This window comes from Mytilus galloprovincialis, chromosome 13 (assembly GCF_965363235.1).
Source record: "Mytilus galloprovincialis chromosome 13, xbMytGall1.hap1.1, whole genome shotgun sequence".
Taxonomy (NCBI): domain Eukaryota; kingdom Metazoa; phylum Mollusca; class Bivalvia; order Mytilida; family Mytilidae; genus Mytilus; species Mytilus galloprovincialis.
In genome coordinates, this window is record NC_134850.1 from 26,492,222 (window position 1) to 26,512,090 (window position 19,869).

The following is a 19,869-nucleotide window of genomic DNA, read 5'->3' on the forward strand; positions in this document are numbered from 1 at the left end:
GTGGTAAATTCAGTTTAGATTATATTTCTTATTCTATGAGCATTTAGAGTTTAATCAAAATTCTCCCAACATCAAAGCAGAACGTACATGTACTGCTCTTGTCAACCGAGTCATATACACATACACGCGTAGATTGACTGGTACCCGATCGTAATGTAACACATATATCAAATAGCTAATGCCCGGAACGTAGTAGCAGGAACCAGGATAATACGTAGACAACATACATAACTAACGAAATTGAAAACGCTTACCGTTTCTCGTTCATAAACCGAATTAATATTCCGCTTTGAATTATAGAAAATGCAATATTTATCATGTTCAGTCGACCTTTCATTGTTAATCAACGTTTGAACTGATTAAAAAATCTTTAGATGTCAGATAACACTCGAAATTGACCCGACCTCTTTCCACACGGAATACAAATAATGATAGTTTGTATTCAGGTTGACTGCTTATATTGCAAAGTAAACATTAATAACAAGTTTTTTAAAACGAACAATACACACTGATCGTTTCTTTATTTCCCAATGTTAATGAAAGAAACAAAAACCATATCATACCATAAAAAGGAGAGGAGAAAATTGAACATTTCCGGATCTATTTCTGGCCAAATGACCCCCTACATCATGTACATAGATTTGTTGGATGTTGTGTATGAAAAGATGTACCTCATGACTTGAAAGTCAGGCCTTAAAGCACTGCCTTTAATAAAATGGAAGAAAAAATACCAATGTATATGCATGTTTTTGTACTTGTTTCTAATTTCTAAACATCTAATAAAAAATAAAGGAACATATATATAATTTACCTTGGGAACCCATCATTCCTTTGCAATGGTTTCAAATTAATAGTTCCATAGTTAGATATTTTTACTTGACATGAAGAGATTTGTTCCACATTGTACTGAGTATTCCCTCCTTTAATTAAATCCGTGGTAAAAGCTAGGACGAATAGTGTACATAACCTTAAATATCGACAAAGTGAAAGTTTACAATGCATAATTTTAACATTGGTTTGACGAAATGGTTACATGTCATATGTAAATCGCACTTTTGAATGTCATCTACAGTGCACCCTTTTACTAAAAGACCATTTCTAGTATTCGTAAACAGATCTATGAGGATTAAGGTCAACATTCATTGACTGCCGTCTCAGCTGATTCAGATCATTTCCACCACTGATAAACAAAGTTCCGAAAGGTTATCTACATCGGAACTCATCGTGACAAAAAAAGCGCGCCAATTTTGTTAAGCTCACCTGGCACACAACCTAATAAACAAATGGAGCAAAGGATGATATTTAAGAAATCAAGCAGGATGACAATTTATGTAAAAAAGACAGAATTAAGTAATAAAAAAAAAATCCAACATCGAATAGAGTGAAAAATAAAAAGGTCCAACAGAGATTACAAGTAAAACAAATAATTGGCAAATCCAACACTGATATCAGAGGGGGGGGGGGGTTACCCTTCTCCCTTCTCCCACCCCTTTTCTCCTTTCTCCTACCCCCGTTCTCCTTTCTCCCATTAGAATAAAACATTTCCTTTTGAGATATTTTTTCTTGAAATATTAGATCATTTTTTAAAAGAAGATATTTTATTTTTTCTCCTTTCTCCAACTTTTTCTCCTTTCTCCCAGCCTTCCTCTCCTTTCTCCCATCCCCTTTCTCCTTTCTTCTACCCCCTTTCTCCCTGTCTCCATTTCCCCTGTCCTCCCCCTCATATCAAACACAACAAACGAATGGAAAACAACAGACATATTCCTGACTTGGTACAAACATTTCCTGATGTAGAATATGGATTAAACCTGGTTGTATAGCTAGCGGAACCTTTCATTTTAATCTCAGATATTTCTCTCAGTATATATAGAGGAATTTAGATATGAATACATTGATATGTAGAATGGCAAATTTATTCGTTCATAGTGTGTTATATAATTTACGTTTTTTAATTGAGTTAAGCCATTCCAATTAATATTTTATGTGTGGTTTTCTATGTTGTGATGTTATACTATTGTTTCACTCGGAAAAAGGGAGAAGGTTTGGTACCACTAAAACGTTTAATCCCGCTACAAATGTTTGCACCTGTCCTAAGTTAGGAATCTGATGTACAGTAGTTGTAGTTTCGGTTTATGTAATTTATACGTGTTTCTCGTTTCTCGACTTTCATATAATTAGACCATTGGTTTTCCCGTTTGAATGGTTTTACACTAGTAATTTTGGGGCCCTTTATAGCTTGTTGTTCGGTGTGAGCAAAGGCTCCGTGTTGAAGGCCGTACACTGACCTATACATGCTATAATGGCAGTTTACTTTTATAAATTCTTATTTGGATGGAGAGAAAATTGTCTCATTGGCACTCATACCACATCTTCTTATATCTAGCTATAATATACAATGCGACAACAATACATGCATGGCTGACCGTGTGAGACCTTCAAGGTCGTTTAAAGCACCCTAGTAGAAAGCACATTTAACTGTATTTATCAATCAAGGTGCTCATTGAAAGGCAGATACACGCTATTTGTATTTGAACAAAGAGAGACAACTATATCATTCTTTTCAGATTTCTAATAGCTATGTAAAACTATATGGTTACACAAATACGCGTACTGTATATTAACTGCCACGGTATATTAGCTGAGATGGCACATGTTCCTTTCACACAAGTAATTTCATTTTAAACTCAACTTACGCTTGAGCCGACACGTTAAAAAGCGAAATGAAATTGATCTTACTGATTTCATGAATAAAAAAATCAGAATCATGAAAAATTAGTATATCGATACTCTCTGATAAAATTGAGAATGGAAATGGGGAATGTGTCAAAGAGACAACAACCTGACCATAGAATAGACAACAGCAGAAGGTCACCAACAGGTCTTCAATGCAATGAGAAATTCCCGCACTCGTAGGCATCCTTCAGCTGGCCCCTAAACAAATATATATACTTGTTTTAAATTAGTGATAATGAGACTATATATTTAATTGTAATATGACGTACTTCTTTCGCTTTATGAACAAACCCATGCTCTAAATCCAATAAAATGTGTTTGCACATGCATATATTGACTTCTTCAGAATCATGAATTTTATCAAATTATCATGCACTTTATATTAAACACTGTCAATAGTTATCAAAAGTACCAGGATTATAATTTTATACGCCAGACGCGCGTTTCGTCTACATAAGACTCATCAGTGACGCTCAGATCAAAATAGTTAAAAAGCCAAATAAATACAAAGTTGAAGAGCATTGAGTATCCAAAATTCCAAAAAGTTGTGCCAAATACGGCTAAGGTAATCAATCTACTCCTGGGGTAAGAAAATCCTTAGTTTTTCGAAAAATTCAGTTTTGTAAACAAAAAATTTATAAAAACGACCATATAATTGATATTCATGTCAACACCGAAGTGCTGACTACTCTTAATTGGTGCACATGATATTACTATATTCATTTATTATGACTGTAATGTGTTTCATTCCGAAATTGACATATTTGACCTAGATACGACAACCCTTCATACTGGCTGTTCAAACTCCTCCTCCTAAAAAATCACAGTGCCAGCCGTTTGCTTCTTTACAAACCAAAATGGAGGTTCATGGAATAGCCTACACAAACGATTTAACACTTATACTTATCGGACATAGAAATTACCTTAATTGCCCTATTCAGAATCGAAATAATTGATGCAAGCTATACTTTATTGTAGTTTTAACATGGGTAGGCATTATATTCGTGTTATTTTTCTCACTATCGCTCGGGCAAAAATAATCACGAATATAATGCCTACCCATGTTAAAACTACAATAAAGTATGACTTGCATCACTTATATGTTCAAGCAGTTCATGTGGTAATCAACAGATAATTTATATTTCATACATTCTTCATACCCTACCTTGATGCATTATTCTAACTCAGGTCCAACCAGTCCTTGGTGTTTTTCTAAATGCCACACTAATCGACAAAGACATTGAGGTAAGATGTTTGGCTAGCTTTGGGGCTGGGTTTGGTCCACCGTTTTCTACATGGGGAAATGCCTGTGCCAGCCTAAGTGAGGAATGTGACAGTTGTTATCCATTTGTTTGATGTGTTTGAGGTTTTGATTTTTCTGATTTGATTTGAGACTTTCCGTTATACCGAGATAGTGAATTTGCATTGCTTTACGACATGTCTCGGGAATATTTTGTACATCCAACATTCATGTATTTGATTTTGACGTTTCTGTTATGGTTTCGGTTGGATAATGTGTTATGCCTCATCGTTCGCTTATCGGTTGCAGTCCGAATACTTATACAATGTCTTTCAATGCCATCATTATATTGAACACTGGTTTGTTGCTTGTCTTTCATTTTTGCTATGTGCTTTGTCTATTTGCATTTTTATGTTTCTTTGTTTATACATACATGACGTGGCTCTGTACTTAAATATCCTGTCATTGTGTTATTGTACTATGGTAAATTTGTGTATTCTTGTCTTTGCGCATCGTTGTCAATATGATTGATTTGATGCGACTGTCATACAAGTGAGAGGTTTCGCTAGACATAAAACCAGGTTAAAACCGTCGTTTTCAGCATAAGAAAGTCAGGAATATGACATTTTTTATCCATTCGTTTGATGTGTTTGAGCTTTTGATTTTGCCATTTGATTAGGGACTTTCCGTTTTCAATTTTCTTGGAGTTGATTATTTTTGTGAATTTACTTTTTGACTGATATTGTGGAAATGATTGTAGAAAGTTCGAGATTGCATGTACGCTATATCCTGTTATGTCTGTCGTTGATGGACGATTATGTTCTTATTCTGCTTTTTGCATATATGTTGTATCGACTATTATATTGTTTGTTTGAGCGTTTATCTGTGATCAGTGTTTTTTGTGTGTGCTGTATTTCTGTCTAGTAGTATTGTCATTTTAAATAGTATATCTGTTAACATTGCCATATAAGATAGAGGTTTGGCTAGCCATAAAATCAGATTCAACCCACCATTTGTTCTTTAAATGTTCTGTACTAAGTCAGGAATATGACAGTTGTTATCAAACAGTTCGTTTTTATGTATGTTGGCGTTTGTTTTTATTGCACTTATGTGTTCCTGTTGTTCCTTTGTTTTACTTTTATAATTGATGGGTTTTCCTCGGTTTAGTTTGTAACCCGGATTTGTTTTCTATCAATCGATGTATTACGGTATACTACTGTTGCCTTACTCTATTAGCAGACAAAGAAACAAACGTATTGTCATGCGTTTACTTTTCTACATTGGCTAGAGGTATAGGGGGAGGGTTGAGATCTCACAAACATGTTTAACCCCGCCGCATTTTTGCGCCTGTCCTAAGTCAGGAGCCTCTGGCCTTTGTTAGTCTTGTATTATTTTAGTTTTAGTTTCTTGTGTACAATTTGGAAATTAGTATGGCGTTCATTATCACTGAACTAGTATATATTTGTTTAGGGGCCAGCTGAAGGACGCCTCCGGGTGCGGAAATTTCTCGCTACATTGAAGACCTGTTGGTGACCTTCTGCTGTTGTTTTTTTTTCTATGGTCGGGTTGTTGTCTCATTGGCACATTCCCCATTTCCATTCTCAATTTTATTTATCATTGTATCATCATTGTAATGTTCACTTCCTTCCACACCACACTATTGTTTCAACAATGAAATCAATACATTTTTACATTTTGACCAAACGAGAATCGCATACCTCATACTGGACTATTTCAAGAACAGAAACTCATGGCGTTGTCAGTTTATTTTCTATCTATGAGTTTCTCTCTCTTACTCTGGTATCTTTCGTCCCTCTTTTATGTCATTCGACCTTGAATATTGATGGACCAACAGATAAATAAATGGCATTGGAATATTGCAACATAACTGCGTTTAAAAATATTTTTTCAACGTTCTAGTTATTAAAATTATACCTACAAAAGACGGACACATAATAAGACGACCATTCTGTTGATCGTACTTATATATACTGCGTGCTTGTACCACTTTACAGGTCTCCGGGTTGAACCATAGAGGAGGGATGGTTTTTTTTATCGTTAGAAAAATCATGATGAGTTGATATATTTATATTTTGACCACTATAACTATAAACAAAATATTATCTACATTCATTTTTATTTTTTCTAAGTACAGTCACACTTTGATTTTTGAAATCTGCAAACACACACCATGACAATGTTCCGTAATTACTCTTTTTACCACCATTTATTTCCCTTCCATTTCTTGTTTTCAAAGTCATACTGTGAACTGATTCCAGTCATTTCTTCTTGACCTTGTTTTACCATTCTCTCTATATTCTTCTTTTTATACTCTGCTGTCATACTTTCAGGTAGTTGTTTACTAAATACTATAAAAAGAACACATCCAATCAGTTGTACATATCGCTTGTTATTCATGTCTTATTATGCAAAATATGTTTTGAACATCATTAAAGATAGTAATTGGTAAGTAAACTCAGAGCCAGAATGAAAGTCCATACACAAAGAGTTTTAAATAGTGAATCAGGCTCCTTACATTTAGGAACAGATGAGTTCACAAAGCTGACATTTTTATGGGTTTCATGTTACTTCATTTTCAGTTTTCCCAAAAGTGTTTTTTTGAACTCGAGTAAGACTTTTCGTCTTTTTTTTTATATTTGCCATGGTGATGACCATTTGTTTTACTGAATTTTATTGCTCCTTTGTATGTCCCCCTCTTTTTCATATACAATTCACGAAAACATATTTTAAAAGAAAGATTCTTGAATTCGCTTATGGATTTTATCGCAAGCAAAATTTTATATACTAAGTAAGTATGAAACCAATTTTAAATCAGTTGCAAGTTGTACAAATATTAAAATACTATTTTCTCATAATATCGGCGCAAAATTTTAAAACAACAAAAAGTAGTTTAGATAACAAGATGAACTTTTCGGATACCCTGATCACGATCATCGGTGGATTTTATTTTGCTCAATCTTTAGTGTTCGATGTTGTGTTTGTTGACCTTAAGTCTTATTTGTCATTCGGCCGTTTTTTTGTCTGCCATGGCATTGTCAACTTGTCCTCGACTTATAATTTTGACCATGTATCTTTTGCCTTTTTTGTTAATAAATGTCAAATCTGACAACGCCTTCTTTGTTCGAATATAAAAATTCGTCATTTTAATTTTATTTCAAAATCAAATTGCTTTTTGAGTTATCTGTTATTTTAATAAACTTTTTTTACCTTTTTGAAATTTCAGGAACACCTCAGATCACCCCAATTGCAAGTTTTTGGTGGGGTTCGTGTTTTTCAGTCTTTAGTTTTCTTTATTGTTTCTTGTTTACTATTTTGTGTTTCATTGTCTTTTTCATTTTTAGCCATGGCGTTGTCAATTTATTTTCGATTTATGAGTTTGACTGTTCCTCTGGTATCTTTCGTCCCTCTTTTTAAAATACTTCAGTCTTTGTATGTTATAATTATGCCCCAAATGATTATGAATATAATTTTGAAATTATAGATTGACCTTCTCTTCAAAAATTAAAATTTTGGGGTAGATCATTGTCTTTATTTTTTTTAACCAGAACGTTTGTATGTTCATTTTTATAAAGATACTATTAGCTATCACGTACAATTTGTTTTAAAATTTATCCCCCTTAACCCCCAAGGGCGATAGCCAATAACAACCTATACGACAAATAACTTCAAAAGGAAACTGTGTAAAATGGAGTAGCTTTATGACATTTCAACAGTAGCTTACCAAAATGTTCACACCACCACACCCAAGCAGCTGTAAGCCACATTATCATCAAGGTTGCAGCTGCAACTTGCTTCCATTCCCCTGTTGGTGCATTAATTTCGGCAAAGGTTTGACAAAAACTTGCACGGTATACTGAAAGATAAAAGAAAATCCACTCATTTCTTCTTTTTCAGAATATAATTGTAAGGTTTTTTTTTTGTATAGGAAAACATTTTGGTTCGGTTTGACCTGATAGGATTGTTAAACCACAACCTCCGGCATTCGAAGCGAACATTCTACCACCAGATCACAGAGGAGACGAACAATTTGAAACTGAACCAAATTCCAGTCTGATATTAAAAAAGAAAAAAAAACTAAACAAGAAATTATTTAGCAACCCAAACATAAAAATAAATGAACAAATTGCTTTCAAATCGTATTCAAATCTCTTTCAAATCGTAATTTTGCAATTTGTTAGTACCATTTGCTTGCAATTCATTAAAGAAATTTTAAACTCCCAAAAACTGATTTCTTTGTGATTTCTTTCACTTGTATGATTTGTAAGCAATTTGATTCTGCTTTTGTGTGATTTCTTTAAGATTTGCTTACTAAGAATATAGTATAAAATGATTTAAAAAAAAAACTGTTAACTTAATTGGTTCACTAAAATTCTGTGATTTCGTTATGATTTGTTTACTTGGAATATCATGGGAAATGATTTGAAAATGATTTGTTAACATTGTTAGCTATCCTGGTGTGCTTCAATGATGATTTGCCACAATGAAAACAATGTTATTGCATTCAAATTTTCTGGATTTGTCATTATCTCTGACTTCCGGTTGAGGTCAATTCAAATTTCAAATACTGTTGTACATTAACTGAACAAAGAAAGTTGCAAGATAAAGAGTAATATATACTATCAATGATGACAGTGGTGAGTATCTTGTTTATTAACTTATTGTATCAGAAATTAAATTGTTAACTTATCAAACATGTCAAAGGTGTTTAAAACCTTTTATATTCGGAAAGCGTGCATTTCAATATATTGTTATACTTGTCTTCTGTCTGGATAAATTATTAAAAAATAAAAAATGTGTAAAAGACTTGTAAAACAGATCGAAATAAGCAATTTAAGAGTAGCTTCCCGAGTCAGCAGACAATATGCATTGGCAAGTTTTATGTTTTAATTTTTCAATATGTTGATTGGACAGGTCTAGGGCTGTAACAGATAAGGAACCGTCGCCTACTAGTATTCGGCATACTTCGAGTAAACTTGGTTGCTCATGTTGTTGTTAAAGTTCGTTAGATTCAAATTCTGGAGAAGTGAGCAAAACCTTTCACATAGGGAACAATTGCTTATTCATGACAACCCGAAATAATAATCCCTTAACAATCAGAAGAGTAGGTAAGGTCAAATAAACACAAGTGCACTTCAAAGTTTGAGGGTTTCAGGGGACAGAACCGTTTTATGATCCAGATGTAAATATTAAATCTATGAATCGATGATGATGTCAATTACTTGACGATTTGCTTGTGATTTACTTAATGAAGGAATATGATTTACTTCTGATTTGTTAAAGATTTGATAACGGTTTGTTTATAATTTCTTCATAATTTAAAAACAATTTGTTTGTGATTTGCTTGAGGTAGGATTTCATTCTGATTTGTTAAATATTTGATAACAATTTGTTTATTTTATAATTTCTTTACAATTTTAAACAAATTTGTTTGTGATTTACTGAAAGTAGGAAAGCAACTACCGCTGATTTCAAAATAATTTCTCGACAATTTGTTAATGATTTGCTTATGAATTGGAAATAATGTGTTTGTGTTTTGTTGTTGTGATTTGTTAGCTAATTTGCATGTGAAACTTTATCATTTTCAAATCATTAAGAAATAATATGATTTGGTTATCATTTGTAACCCTCATTTAATTGTTTGGGAATGTTTGTTTAGATAAACAGACATAAGGTATACATCAATGTGATTGATTTATTGCAAGTGTAAAACACCACTTAAATCACTATCGTATATATCGAGGTGGTTATTTTGTATTGACAGAAGAAGCCGGAGTTCTTGATAAAACTACCGAAATGCACAGGAAATTCAAAATCAAAGCTGGTCAAAAAAGATTGTAGTCGACCCGAGTTTGACAACTTTCAAGGTTCTGGAGGAACCTAATAAATGGGTTTTATTATACCATAACATCAGTATAATCAAATACATCTAAATCGTATACTAAAGTACATGTATTTATGACCACTAGTAATAAAATTAACGGTACCAATTTTCCTGCACCGGATGCGCATTTCGACAGTACATGTCTCTTCAGTGAAGCTCGTGGTCAAAATATTGAAATCCAAAGCTTATATAAAAGATAAAGAGCTATAATCTAAACAGTCCAAAAAAGTATAGCCAAATCCGTGAAAGGAATCAGAGCTTTGCATGAGGGAGATACATTCCTTAATTTATAATAACTTCTATCATTTTGTAACAGCACATTTTAATAACACAATAAATCCGCATTTTCATGCCAGTTCCGAAGTACTGGCTACTGGGCTGGTGATACCCTCGGGGACTAACAGTCCACCAGGAAAATAATTCTTTAATAAGAGAGAAATCATCGACAAGCTGGAATGATGTTATCATCTTGTTTAGCATAATAAAATTAAATTACAAAAAATACCAAACTTCGACGAAAATTCAAAACGCGATGTCCCTACTCAAATGGCAAAATCAAAAGCTAAAACACATTATACGAACGGTAGGTGACACCCTTGCTATCAACCGAGGAGGCTGTCGGGTTATATCAATCATCAGCTATATAAATCATAGTTCACTGATGTATTTTTATAAAAATATAAGAGAACTGTAGTTGTATAAAAAAAACTGAAATTCATTTAAAAAATACAATCAAAGAAAAGAAACAAAACGTGCGGGAATAGCATGAACCTTTAGTTGCTCTGTAAATTAAATATATTATTTTTCAGTTATAGTGAAAGCACACCATTATTTCTTGGTCTTTCATAAACGTATTCATATCCTACTTTGACGATCATCGTTGGAAAGAGTTGCAAGGCCAAACGTTAGGAGAAGGAAATAAAGGCAACAGTAGTATACCGCTGTTCAAAAATCATCAATCAATTGTGAGAAAACAAATCCGATTTCAAACTAAAACAAATCCGATTTTAAACTACAACAAAGGGAATCACATCAACTATAAGAGGAAACAACGGAATAACAGAAACACTCAAGTGCAACCAAATCAAACGCCAACATATATAGAATCGGACATTTTGAAAACAACTGCCATATTCCTGACATGATAGAGGACATATTAAGAAAACAAAATCGAATGATGCATGTATACTGTAACATTCAAAACCTACAGCCCTTTCTCTCCTCCATCGTGAGATTTTTCCAATCCCCCATTTCTTTTTCTCTGAGTGCTGTCACATCTGGCGTGTTTGGCTTCCATCTTAAAGCGGGAAAAGGATAATCACTTCTATCTTCATAACCAGGTCTAATACTGTGACCTGAACCAACAATATCTCTGTTTCCTGAAAATTTAATGTAGCAAGAAGTTTACCAAACAGTTACTGTGTGATTTTTGTATAAAAATCTTTATATACTGCTCTGTTTTATTCTTTTTGTTGCTGTTTATGATGACATATATAAAGATTAGATATATCAAATCTTATTTTCCTTGATCTCTTACTAAAGATAAAATTAAAAGAGCTATATTTAGGAGTTGGGTGCCAATCACGTTCGTGCTTATTTTTGCCATTTAACATTTTAGGTCAAGTCTTTTAAAGACGATTCCGTTACGAGCGTAGGTCATTGACGTATTTGCATAAAAATACTGATGCTGATAAATATGTTTTACATTTACAAAGGTATACATATATAAGTTCTCTCGGCAAATGTGACATAATAGTGAATACACGATATACTTTCTTTAGAATCCCTGTGAAACGCTTGCCAAAACATTTATTTCAGACCCTGACAATTGTTGAGTATAAATAGATAAGAGTTTTTACCAGTTTCTCATTCAAATCATTACAATACAAGATACTGTTAAGTTCTTGACAAAGGAGTAGGTCCGGTAAGGATCGATTTTGGCCTCAAATTTCAGGTTCATCTGACGAAAGATTTTTACCACTTTTTAAACACTTAGGTGTCTATTTTATTTGAATTAATTAGTTTATGTGAAAGATTTTAACAGATTTAGTCATTAAAAACGATCCGAATCAAGCTCAAATATGAAAAATCTACCTAATATGCCGAAAAATGTCACTTTTCAGATGGTTTTTGGTAAAAATGAAAGTGGCCGTATCCGTGTTCATCCTCAACCTTTATATATGTTATATATTATCATAAAATACAACTTACATTTCAATATAAAGGATGAACACGAATGCGGCCACTTTCGTTTTACACGAAAACCGTCTAAAATTTAACTAAAATGCTAGAATTATGAGGATTTCAGTAATTTAGCATGACTTAATGGTGCTAATACCGGATATATGTGCATTGCATTGTCAAAAACAGCCCATTTTTATGTAGCAGAAGCATTCTACTGTCCAATAAATAACTAAAGGTTTACAATTTAACAATTTTGTAAAACTGCTATATTTTGGGGCCAAAAAGGGGTCTTACTGAACCTTCTCCTTTTGTTATATTTTTGTTTGAAATGAATCCAACCTATAACCATATTTCAATCGTTGATCCTTCATGCATTTGTAATGATTGTAATTTGAAACTATAATTTTGTAATCTTTATGTTACTCTTCGTTTGAGTTTTACGGACACTATTTTAGTTGTTGTCAGTCAAAGAAGGCCATGGAAGAAATGTTCTATAAACTAAGTCTGAATCCTGTTTTGATGTCAGCGTGGAAGATATCATATTCGACATATCAGATAGATTTTTGCGTGATCAACAGAACAGGTGCCACATTTTAAGCAGAAACAGGTTTGTGTATTGTTCCTTCCTTCCTTTTTTGAATGTTGTTGTCCGTTTTTCACCCACATGATTTATGCTTTTTCATTGTCCAATTGACATGTTTTTATTTTTACAATTCAAACAAAAACAAGATATACTGAGGATTCATTATTATTCGTGGGGTACCAATTTTCGTGGATTTCATTGGTGCAGGTGAACCACAAAATTAAATATCAACGAAAGACAAATTTGTTTAAACTAATATATACAGACTTTGTCAAAACCACGAAATTAAATATCCACGAACATGCAAGTTTTCCTTTATCCACAAAAATTGGTATCCACGAAAATAAAATGAATCAACATTAATACACATATGCATTCATTAAAGTCGTTTATTGGAGTGTTTAGGAAAAAGAATTGTCTTACAAAAAGGAATTATCATTTTCTAAATAAACAAGTGTTTACTATGTTAATTATTACCTATCTTGGGGTAATATTTATCTTTTTGTTCCTGTGAAAGATTAACCACTTCCTGTTGTTGGCATTTTGGTGACGTTGTTGAGAGAGCTCTCAAAGGTATTTTACCTGCAACTCTCACCGATGATACCAATAATTGATAACTCATCGTTTTCTAAAAAGATTTTAATGTATTTTGAATGCATATAGTAAGAATAAAACACTTCTGTAAATACCTGCCACTTTAATGTCAGTTTAAACTTTTTAAATATCCCTAAATGACGAAACGATTGTTTCTACACTTGAACAATTTTTGTATACGCTTATAAGATAAACGTTTGTTTGCCACATGTGGAGCCGGATCTGTCTACACTTCCGGAACACCGGAGATCACCCCCAGTTTTTGGTTGGATTCGTGTTGCTTAGTCTTTAGTTTTTTTATGTGGTGTCTTGTGTATTATTATTTGTTTGTTTGTCTTTTTCTTTGTAATGCATAGCGTTGTCAGTTTATTTTCGATCTATGAGTTTGACTGTCCCTCTGGTATCTTTCGCCCATCTTTTAATCTCTTTCCCATTAGTACTGATAGTTTTGAAGATATTTGGACAATAGTTTTTATCTTTAATATTTTGATAATGTAAATAGCTGAATCAATTGTCACAATACTTGTGATGTGAGATTTTTTATTGATTTGTAATTTTGATCATGTACAAATTAAACTTTACTCAATATGGTTTCTGCAAACTTCTACGAATTCATATTTGCATTGGTGTGACCCTTCGTTTTAATAGTGTTAATTTTTTTGTATTTATTTGTATTGTAGTCCTGTATTATAATGTTGTCATTTTAATGTTATATTTAACAATGCCATCAAAGTGCGAGGTTTGGCATGCCACAAAACCAGGTTCAACCCACCATTTTTTTCTTTAAAAATGTCCTGTACCAAGTCAGGAAAATGGCCATTGTTATATCCTAGTTCGTTTTTGTGTGTGTAACATTTTTACGTTGTGTTTCCGTCGTGTCGTTTGTTTTCTCCTATTTTTGAGTGTGAATTCACATTACTATAAGACGTGATTTAAGATGGATTTTGTCTAATGCTTAGTCCGTTGCTGTGTGTGTTACATTTTAATGTTGTGTCGTTGTTCTCCTCTAATATTTAATGCGTTTACCTCAGTTTTAGTTTGTTACCCCGATTTTGTTTTTTGTCCATAGATTTATGAGTTTTGAACAGCGGTATACTACTGTTGCCTTTATTAAACATTACATAGATATGATAATGCCTACGCTTAGTTCCCCCTACAAAGCTGATTTTGTATTACTTTCCTGTTTAGGCCCTGTTAAATTTTTAAAAATTTATCCATATAAGTTGTCTTTCTTACGTCGATAAAGACCATTTTTAAAGAGTATATTTATTATGTCATCCCCGATAAAAAGCTAATTTGCAATGCCTAGAATTGGTTATCTGTGGCATATATTGAGTCCTGTCTTACAGTAGCACATTTACTTGAATTAGATTTGTTGGGTTGAGGAACATAGGCAATAGTAGTTTAGCGATGTTGAAATCTCGTAGATCGAGTAAGAAGATGCAAATATAAGTAACAAATAAAATAAAACAAAACCTGAGGGGACTGCATGAAATCTAGAAGGATCGAGACTGGAGGAAAACGTTAATGTCAATCGTTCATATCTTTTCACTAATTTCAAAATACATAATTGTTCGATTGTGATAAGTTATAAGATATAATCGTATTTCGTCTATCTTTATATAGCTAAAAATCATGTATGATAACTCGATCATTGCATTATACTTGATCAGATATTAAAGATGGTTCTTCACAATTGTGTACAGTCCCATTAATATCCTTACACATTAAAATTATGCACCATGCCATTTTGCCTATCATGTATGTGCATTCATGTATCATTTTGTATGCCGACATTACAATGAAGAATAATGCTTTAGCCTGTGACATTACATCTTTTAAAATAATGAATGATTCACTTTAAAAACTATTATTTTGCAGAATAAAATCTACTTTTTTTTTTAACTTTCTTAAACGTTATTGTAGCAGAGTTGCATATGAACGACTAAAGGCATAACGCCAGTAGTCTTTATGAACTATTAAACGTCTATACATGCCACCTTGTAGAAGAATTGTGTTCGCGGTGCTATCCATGTCTTTTAAACTATAAATTGAACGATCGCGTCCTTTCCTTACTTTACCGACCGTGCATGGGCTGTATAGCTAGTCAAGGTAGTTAAAAATTCCATATATTCCTTCTCACGACATTTTTGAATGAGACTGAACTTGCATGGCGAGTGATATGTGTGTAGCAGTTGGCAAACTGTCCATTAAACACTCAACCTTGCTCTATTTTGAAGTTAATGCCATCGTTCTTTGTTGCTTTTTATATACCATTGAAACAACTACTGATAAAAAGACTCCACACAGTCAACATAAGAAACAATTGTTTTCCAGTTCATGATTCAAGATTGAGATAAGTCTATGTATTAATAATACAAACCACGTCATGCATTATCAAAAAGTGTGTTATTTCAATAAAAATTTGTAAGGGTTCCGCGCAACCCAGTGTCTCGCCTACTTTTGCTGTAAATTGCAGGATCAACAAAAATGAGGGAAAAAATCAATAAAAATATTCCGCTTGACACCATGTTTGGATTGTAGGAAGCTTCTGTCAAAGTTTGGTAAAAAATCCTGGATAGTTTATGAATCTAATAAATGTTTTAAAAACTTTAACTGCAGACTGGATGTAATGTTAACTTGAAGAAAAACTAAGTCCATTTATAGGTAAAATACAGATACACAGATACAAAATATTAAAAAAATTTCCTTCTAGATACTAGCTTTTGATCATAAACAAGCTTCTGTCTTAGTTTGGTACAAATAAAAAATAGTATAAGAAAGTTATCAAAATTTTTAAAAATTTAACCACAGAGTGAATGTGTTGTTTCCTGGCAGAAAAAAGTCCATTTTAAGTAAAATATGGAAAAAATGGACTTGTCATTTTACAAAATTTACTTCTGGATACTATCTTATGATCATAAACAAGCTTCTGTCCAAGTTTGGTACAAACCAAGGATAGTTTAAGAAAGTTATTAAAATTTTAAAAACTACAACCACAGAGTGAAAGTGTTGTTTCCTGGCAGAAAAAAAGTCCATTTAAAGTAAAATATGGAAAAAATGGACTTGTCATTTTACAAAATTTACTTCTGGATACTATCTTATGATCCTTAACAAGCATCTGTCCAAGTTTGGTACAAACCAAGGATAGTTTAAGAAAGTTATTAAAATTTTAAAAACTACAACCACAGAGTGATGTAATGTTTTCCCGCAGAAAAACTAAGTGCATTTATAAGTAAAATACGGAAAAAATGGAATTTTATTTTCACAAAATTTACTTCTGGATACTATCTTATGATCATAAATAAGCTTCTGTACAAGTTTGGTAGAAATCCAGGATAGTTTAAGAAAGTTATTTAAATTTTAAAAACTTTAACCACAGAGTGTATGTAATGTTTTCCCGGAGAAAAACTAAGTCCAATTTAAGTAAAATACGGAAAAAATTGAATTTTATTTTCACAAAATTTACTTCTGGATACTATCTTATGATCATAAACAAGCTTCTGTCCAAGTTTGGTAGAAATCCAGGATAGTTTAAGAAAGTTATTAAAATTTCAAAAACTTTAACAACAGAGTGAATATTTGTGGACGCCGCCGCCGACGACGACGACACCGATGCCGACGGAATGTAGGATAGCTTAGTCTCGCTTTTTCGACTAAAGTCGAAGGCTCGACAAAAAGGATAAATGAAAACGAAAATTTGTTTGTCTAATCAATAAAATTTGCACTAACATAGCATTAACCATGCCTTTCATTATATTTAAAAAGGTACACGACGATAAGTGTCTTTTTTTCATTAGAAAATTTTACAGTATTTTCAAATTCAACAAATAAAAGGAATAATTCAAGCATTGAATATTAAACTACTATTTCTTCTGCATCTTATATGAGAATAATATTATTTTTAATTGATCATTCGCATAATTGTACAAGTGTTGTCTTGTTGTTTGATTTGTTAGAGTGTCCCTTTCAATTCAAGAAATTTTACTATTTTTGAATAAAGACCGAATATGTTATCGACATTCTGTCAAGGGTTCTTGTTCATTGATTCTTATGGGGGAAATATGTTAGGTATTACATTTGACTAATAGATTTTAAAGTAGATCATATCATGCATTGACAAAGATGTTTAAGGAAGTGAGCCTCTAATAATTTTACATTCAAAAACATTTTAGTTGATTTGTTATCTGACCTTGTCTGACGAAGCTGAATGAACTCTTCTGCTTCATTATTCAAAACTACGAATATTCAATATGGCAATGATTATTTAAATGTTTCATGGGAGTTAACTGTTATTCGGCAAATAAACCGAGAAATAAATATTTTCTAAATGTATACACTTTTTGCACTAATAATTACTACATGTTATTATTAGTTGAAGTTTCTATAAATAGCTTACACATTAACCTTTTTTCTCGATAGTTTATTTCCATTGATAAAACATGACTGTTTTAAAATGTATGTATGTTATATTTGAATTGTGACGCCAGTTAATAAGAAAACCGAGGTAAACATAATAGTTCAATGATCCTTTAACCTGACAATGAACTTGACCTATCAAAAGATAAACTGTGTTTGTTCAATTTAAATACTATACTTCCAAAACATGGACCTCGTCATCTAGGTATTATAGTAACATATAGTGTTGTCCTTGTTTACTTTTTTCGTAAATGGATAGCTTAGAAAATAATACAATAACTTGAATTAACCATGTTCAGATCAAAGTCCTTTCATGTAATATAAAAAATAATATTACATCAAATTAACAGAAAATTCGAAATAATAACATTTTCCAGACAGTTCATAACACTATTGAATTTTCTATAAATAGCTTACACATTAACCTATTTTTTCTCGGTAGTTTATTTCCATTGATAAAACATGACTTTTTAAAATGTATGTATGTTATCTCTGCAAAGATGTTAGATCATTGATATCTAAAAAAATCTTTTGCTCGACCCGATACTAAAAAGCATCTTTAGCTTGCAGTAGCTAAACAAACTTTGTTGAAATCTTCACTAAGACTATGAGGTGAAAAATAGTACGAAATTCACTGTTATACTTTCTTATATTTTGGAAAGTGCACGTAGGAATTATATGTCATGACATAGTACACCATATTTCGATCTTTTAAATTTCCCTGCATATTCAAGGAATATAAATTGATATGGCTATAGTATTTCATGACCTCAAATCCAGACCGAGCTGTACGAGTGCTAGAAGCAGTTTAATCATTTTTCCTCTGGTAATTAGTAGTAGGGTTTGAAAAATACAAACGGAGTTTTACAGAAGCCAATTTATACTATACACAGCGACTGTGGAGGATAATTTATAGCATTTTATATGTTCATGGATACATCAATTGAAGAAAACGTTACCATATAAGATCATTGGACCAGAGTATTTCTGAAGGTTTTGGTGTTTCCTAGAATTTAAACAAAATAATTCATTGAAAATAAGAGGGATAACGATGCCACACATTTGTTTGTGACTGAAAGTTATTTTTGGGGGTTTGAAAAGCGAATATACATATCTATATACATTTGTTCCAAGACAATATCCCCATCTGCTGTTGTCTTGTGTCATATATTATTGTTTTGTGCAAATTGAAAGTTTTGGTTTTGATGGCTGATATTTGATCTTTTATTGTTTCTTATTCATATTTTTTAGGCTCGGCGCTATGCAGAGCTTTATATACTGCATAATAATCATTCTCTTGAATGTTAGTGGCTAGCATGTACAGCGAGTTTGTTTTAAGACGAAATGCTATCGTTTGATCAGAATTGTTTTCATCGGAATTCAGAATGTTTTTGATTTTGCAAATATGTAGTTTATGTTAGCGTTCATTACATAAAAAAATAAATCAGCGTTATCTGAAGATTTTTCAATTGATTAAGATGAAACTGTTGCATTATGTGTGTTGCTTAGTATACATTACTCCAAATGTCACACAATTTATAATCAATAAAGTGAACATAATGCATTTATATGCATGCACATGAAGAGGTTATAACGTTCTCTGCATGTTTGTTGAATTTTATTATGCATTTTTCGAAAGATTCACTAATGGTATGATCAGATAAGAAATAAAGTATGTCACCTTATGTTCAACGAGTGCATTTATTAAATTAATAGATTTTTTTTCTAAATAGCAAACATATTGAAAATAACATAGCGTTTAACAATGTTGATAGTAATGCATAACTATATACATGCCTACCCCAATAGCAGGAAGTTTTTTCTATGTTTTACACACAAGATGGCGGAACAGCAATATCACTATCACGTGATTAAGATATAATTAATGAAAGCACAAAGCATTTTTTTCAAATTCTTACTTTTATTTTAGATTCATGGCTGGCTATATGAAATATCAAGTAAAGTATATTATCATTTCGAATCATATTCTATTTTAGAGATATATCAAGAAGTTTGTCATTATCAATTATTTGAGGGACAGATCAATTAATAAAAATGATTTTTTTTTAAATTGACGACAAACGAAAGAAAATTTGAGGCTTACCTGAAGAATACGAATATATCTTAATTAAAAATGTGCCTCTGTACTATTCTAATTTTAACCTTGAGATAATTGTCTGAATGTCAACTGTTGACCGACATTTACCTATCCGG

General features: G+C 32.2%; 2 protein-coding genes across 4 annotated transcripts in view; both read right to left on the bottom strand.

Annotated features, from left to right (window-relative positions):
- Positions 1-1,165, bottom strand: part of LOC143057359 (uncharacterized) — a 36,987-nt gene extending 35,822 nt beyond the window's left edge. The window contains exon 1 of the mRNA XM_076230663.1: positions 812-1,165. Coding sequence (XP_076086778.1) covers positions 812-1,002 — 191 coding nt within the window. The 5' untranslated portion in view covers positions 1,003-1,165. The remainder of the gene's footprint in view (positions 1-811) is intronic.
- A 4,880-nt stretch (positions 1,166-6,045) lies between these two features.
- LOC143057632 (cytochrome c oxidase subunit 4 isoform 1, mitochondrial-like) lies at positions 6,046-19,869 on the bottom strand. 3 transcript variants are annotated; one of them, XM_076230978.1, is made up of 6 exons: positions 19,457-19,528; positions 18,615-18,661; positions 13,120-13,270; positions 11,084-11,254; positions 7,716-7,847; positions 6,046-6,342 (listed from the first exon to the last, which is right to left on the bottom strand). In XM_076230978.1, exons 2-6 carry the CDS (start codon positions 18,615-18,617, stop codon positions 6,191-6,193), a joined length of 609 nt encoding a protein of 202 aa, XP_076087093.1. In that variant the 5' UTR covers positions 18,618-18,661; positions 19,457-19,528; the 3' UTR covers positions 6,046-6,190. The 3 variants fall into 3 exon arrangements, with proteins under 3 accessions (XP_076087093.1, XP_076087092.1, XP_076087091.1); XM_076230977.1 differs by lacking the exons at positions 18,615-18,661; positions 19,457-19,528 and adding an exon at positions 19,760-19,869; XM_076230976.1 differs by lacking the exon at positions 18,615-18,661 and having other exon boundaries at positions 19,457-19,562.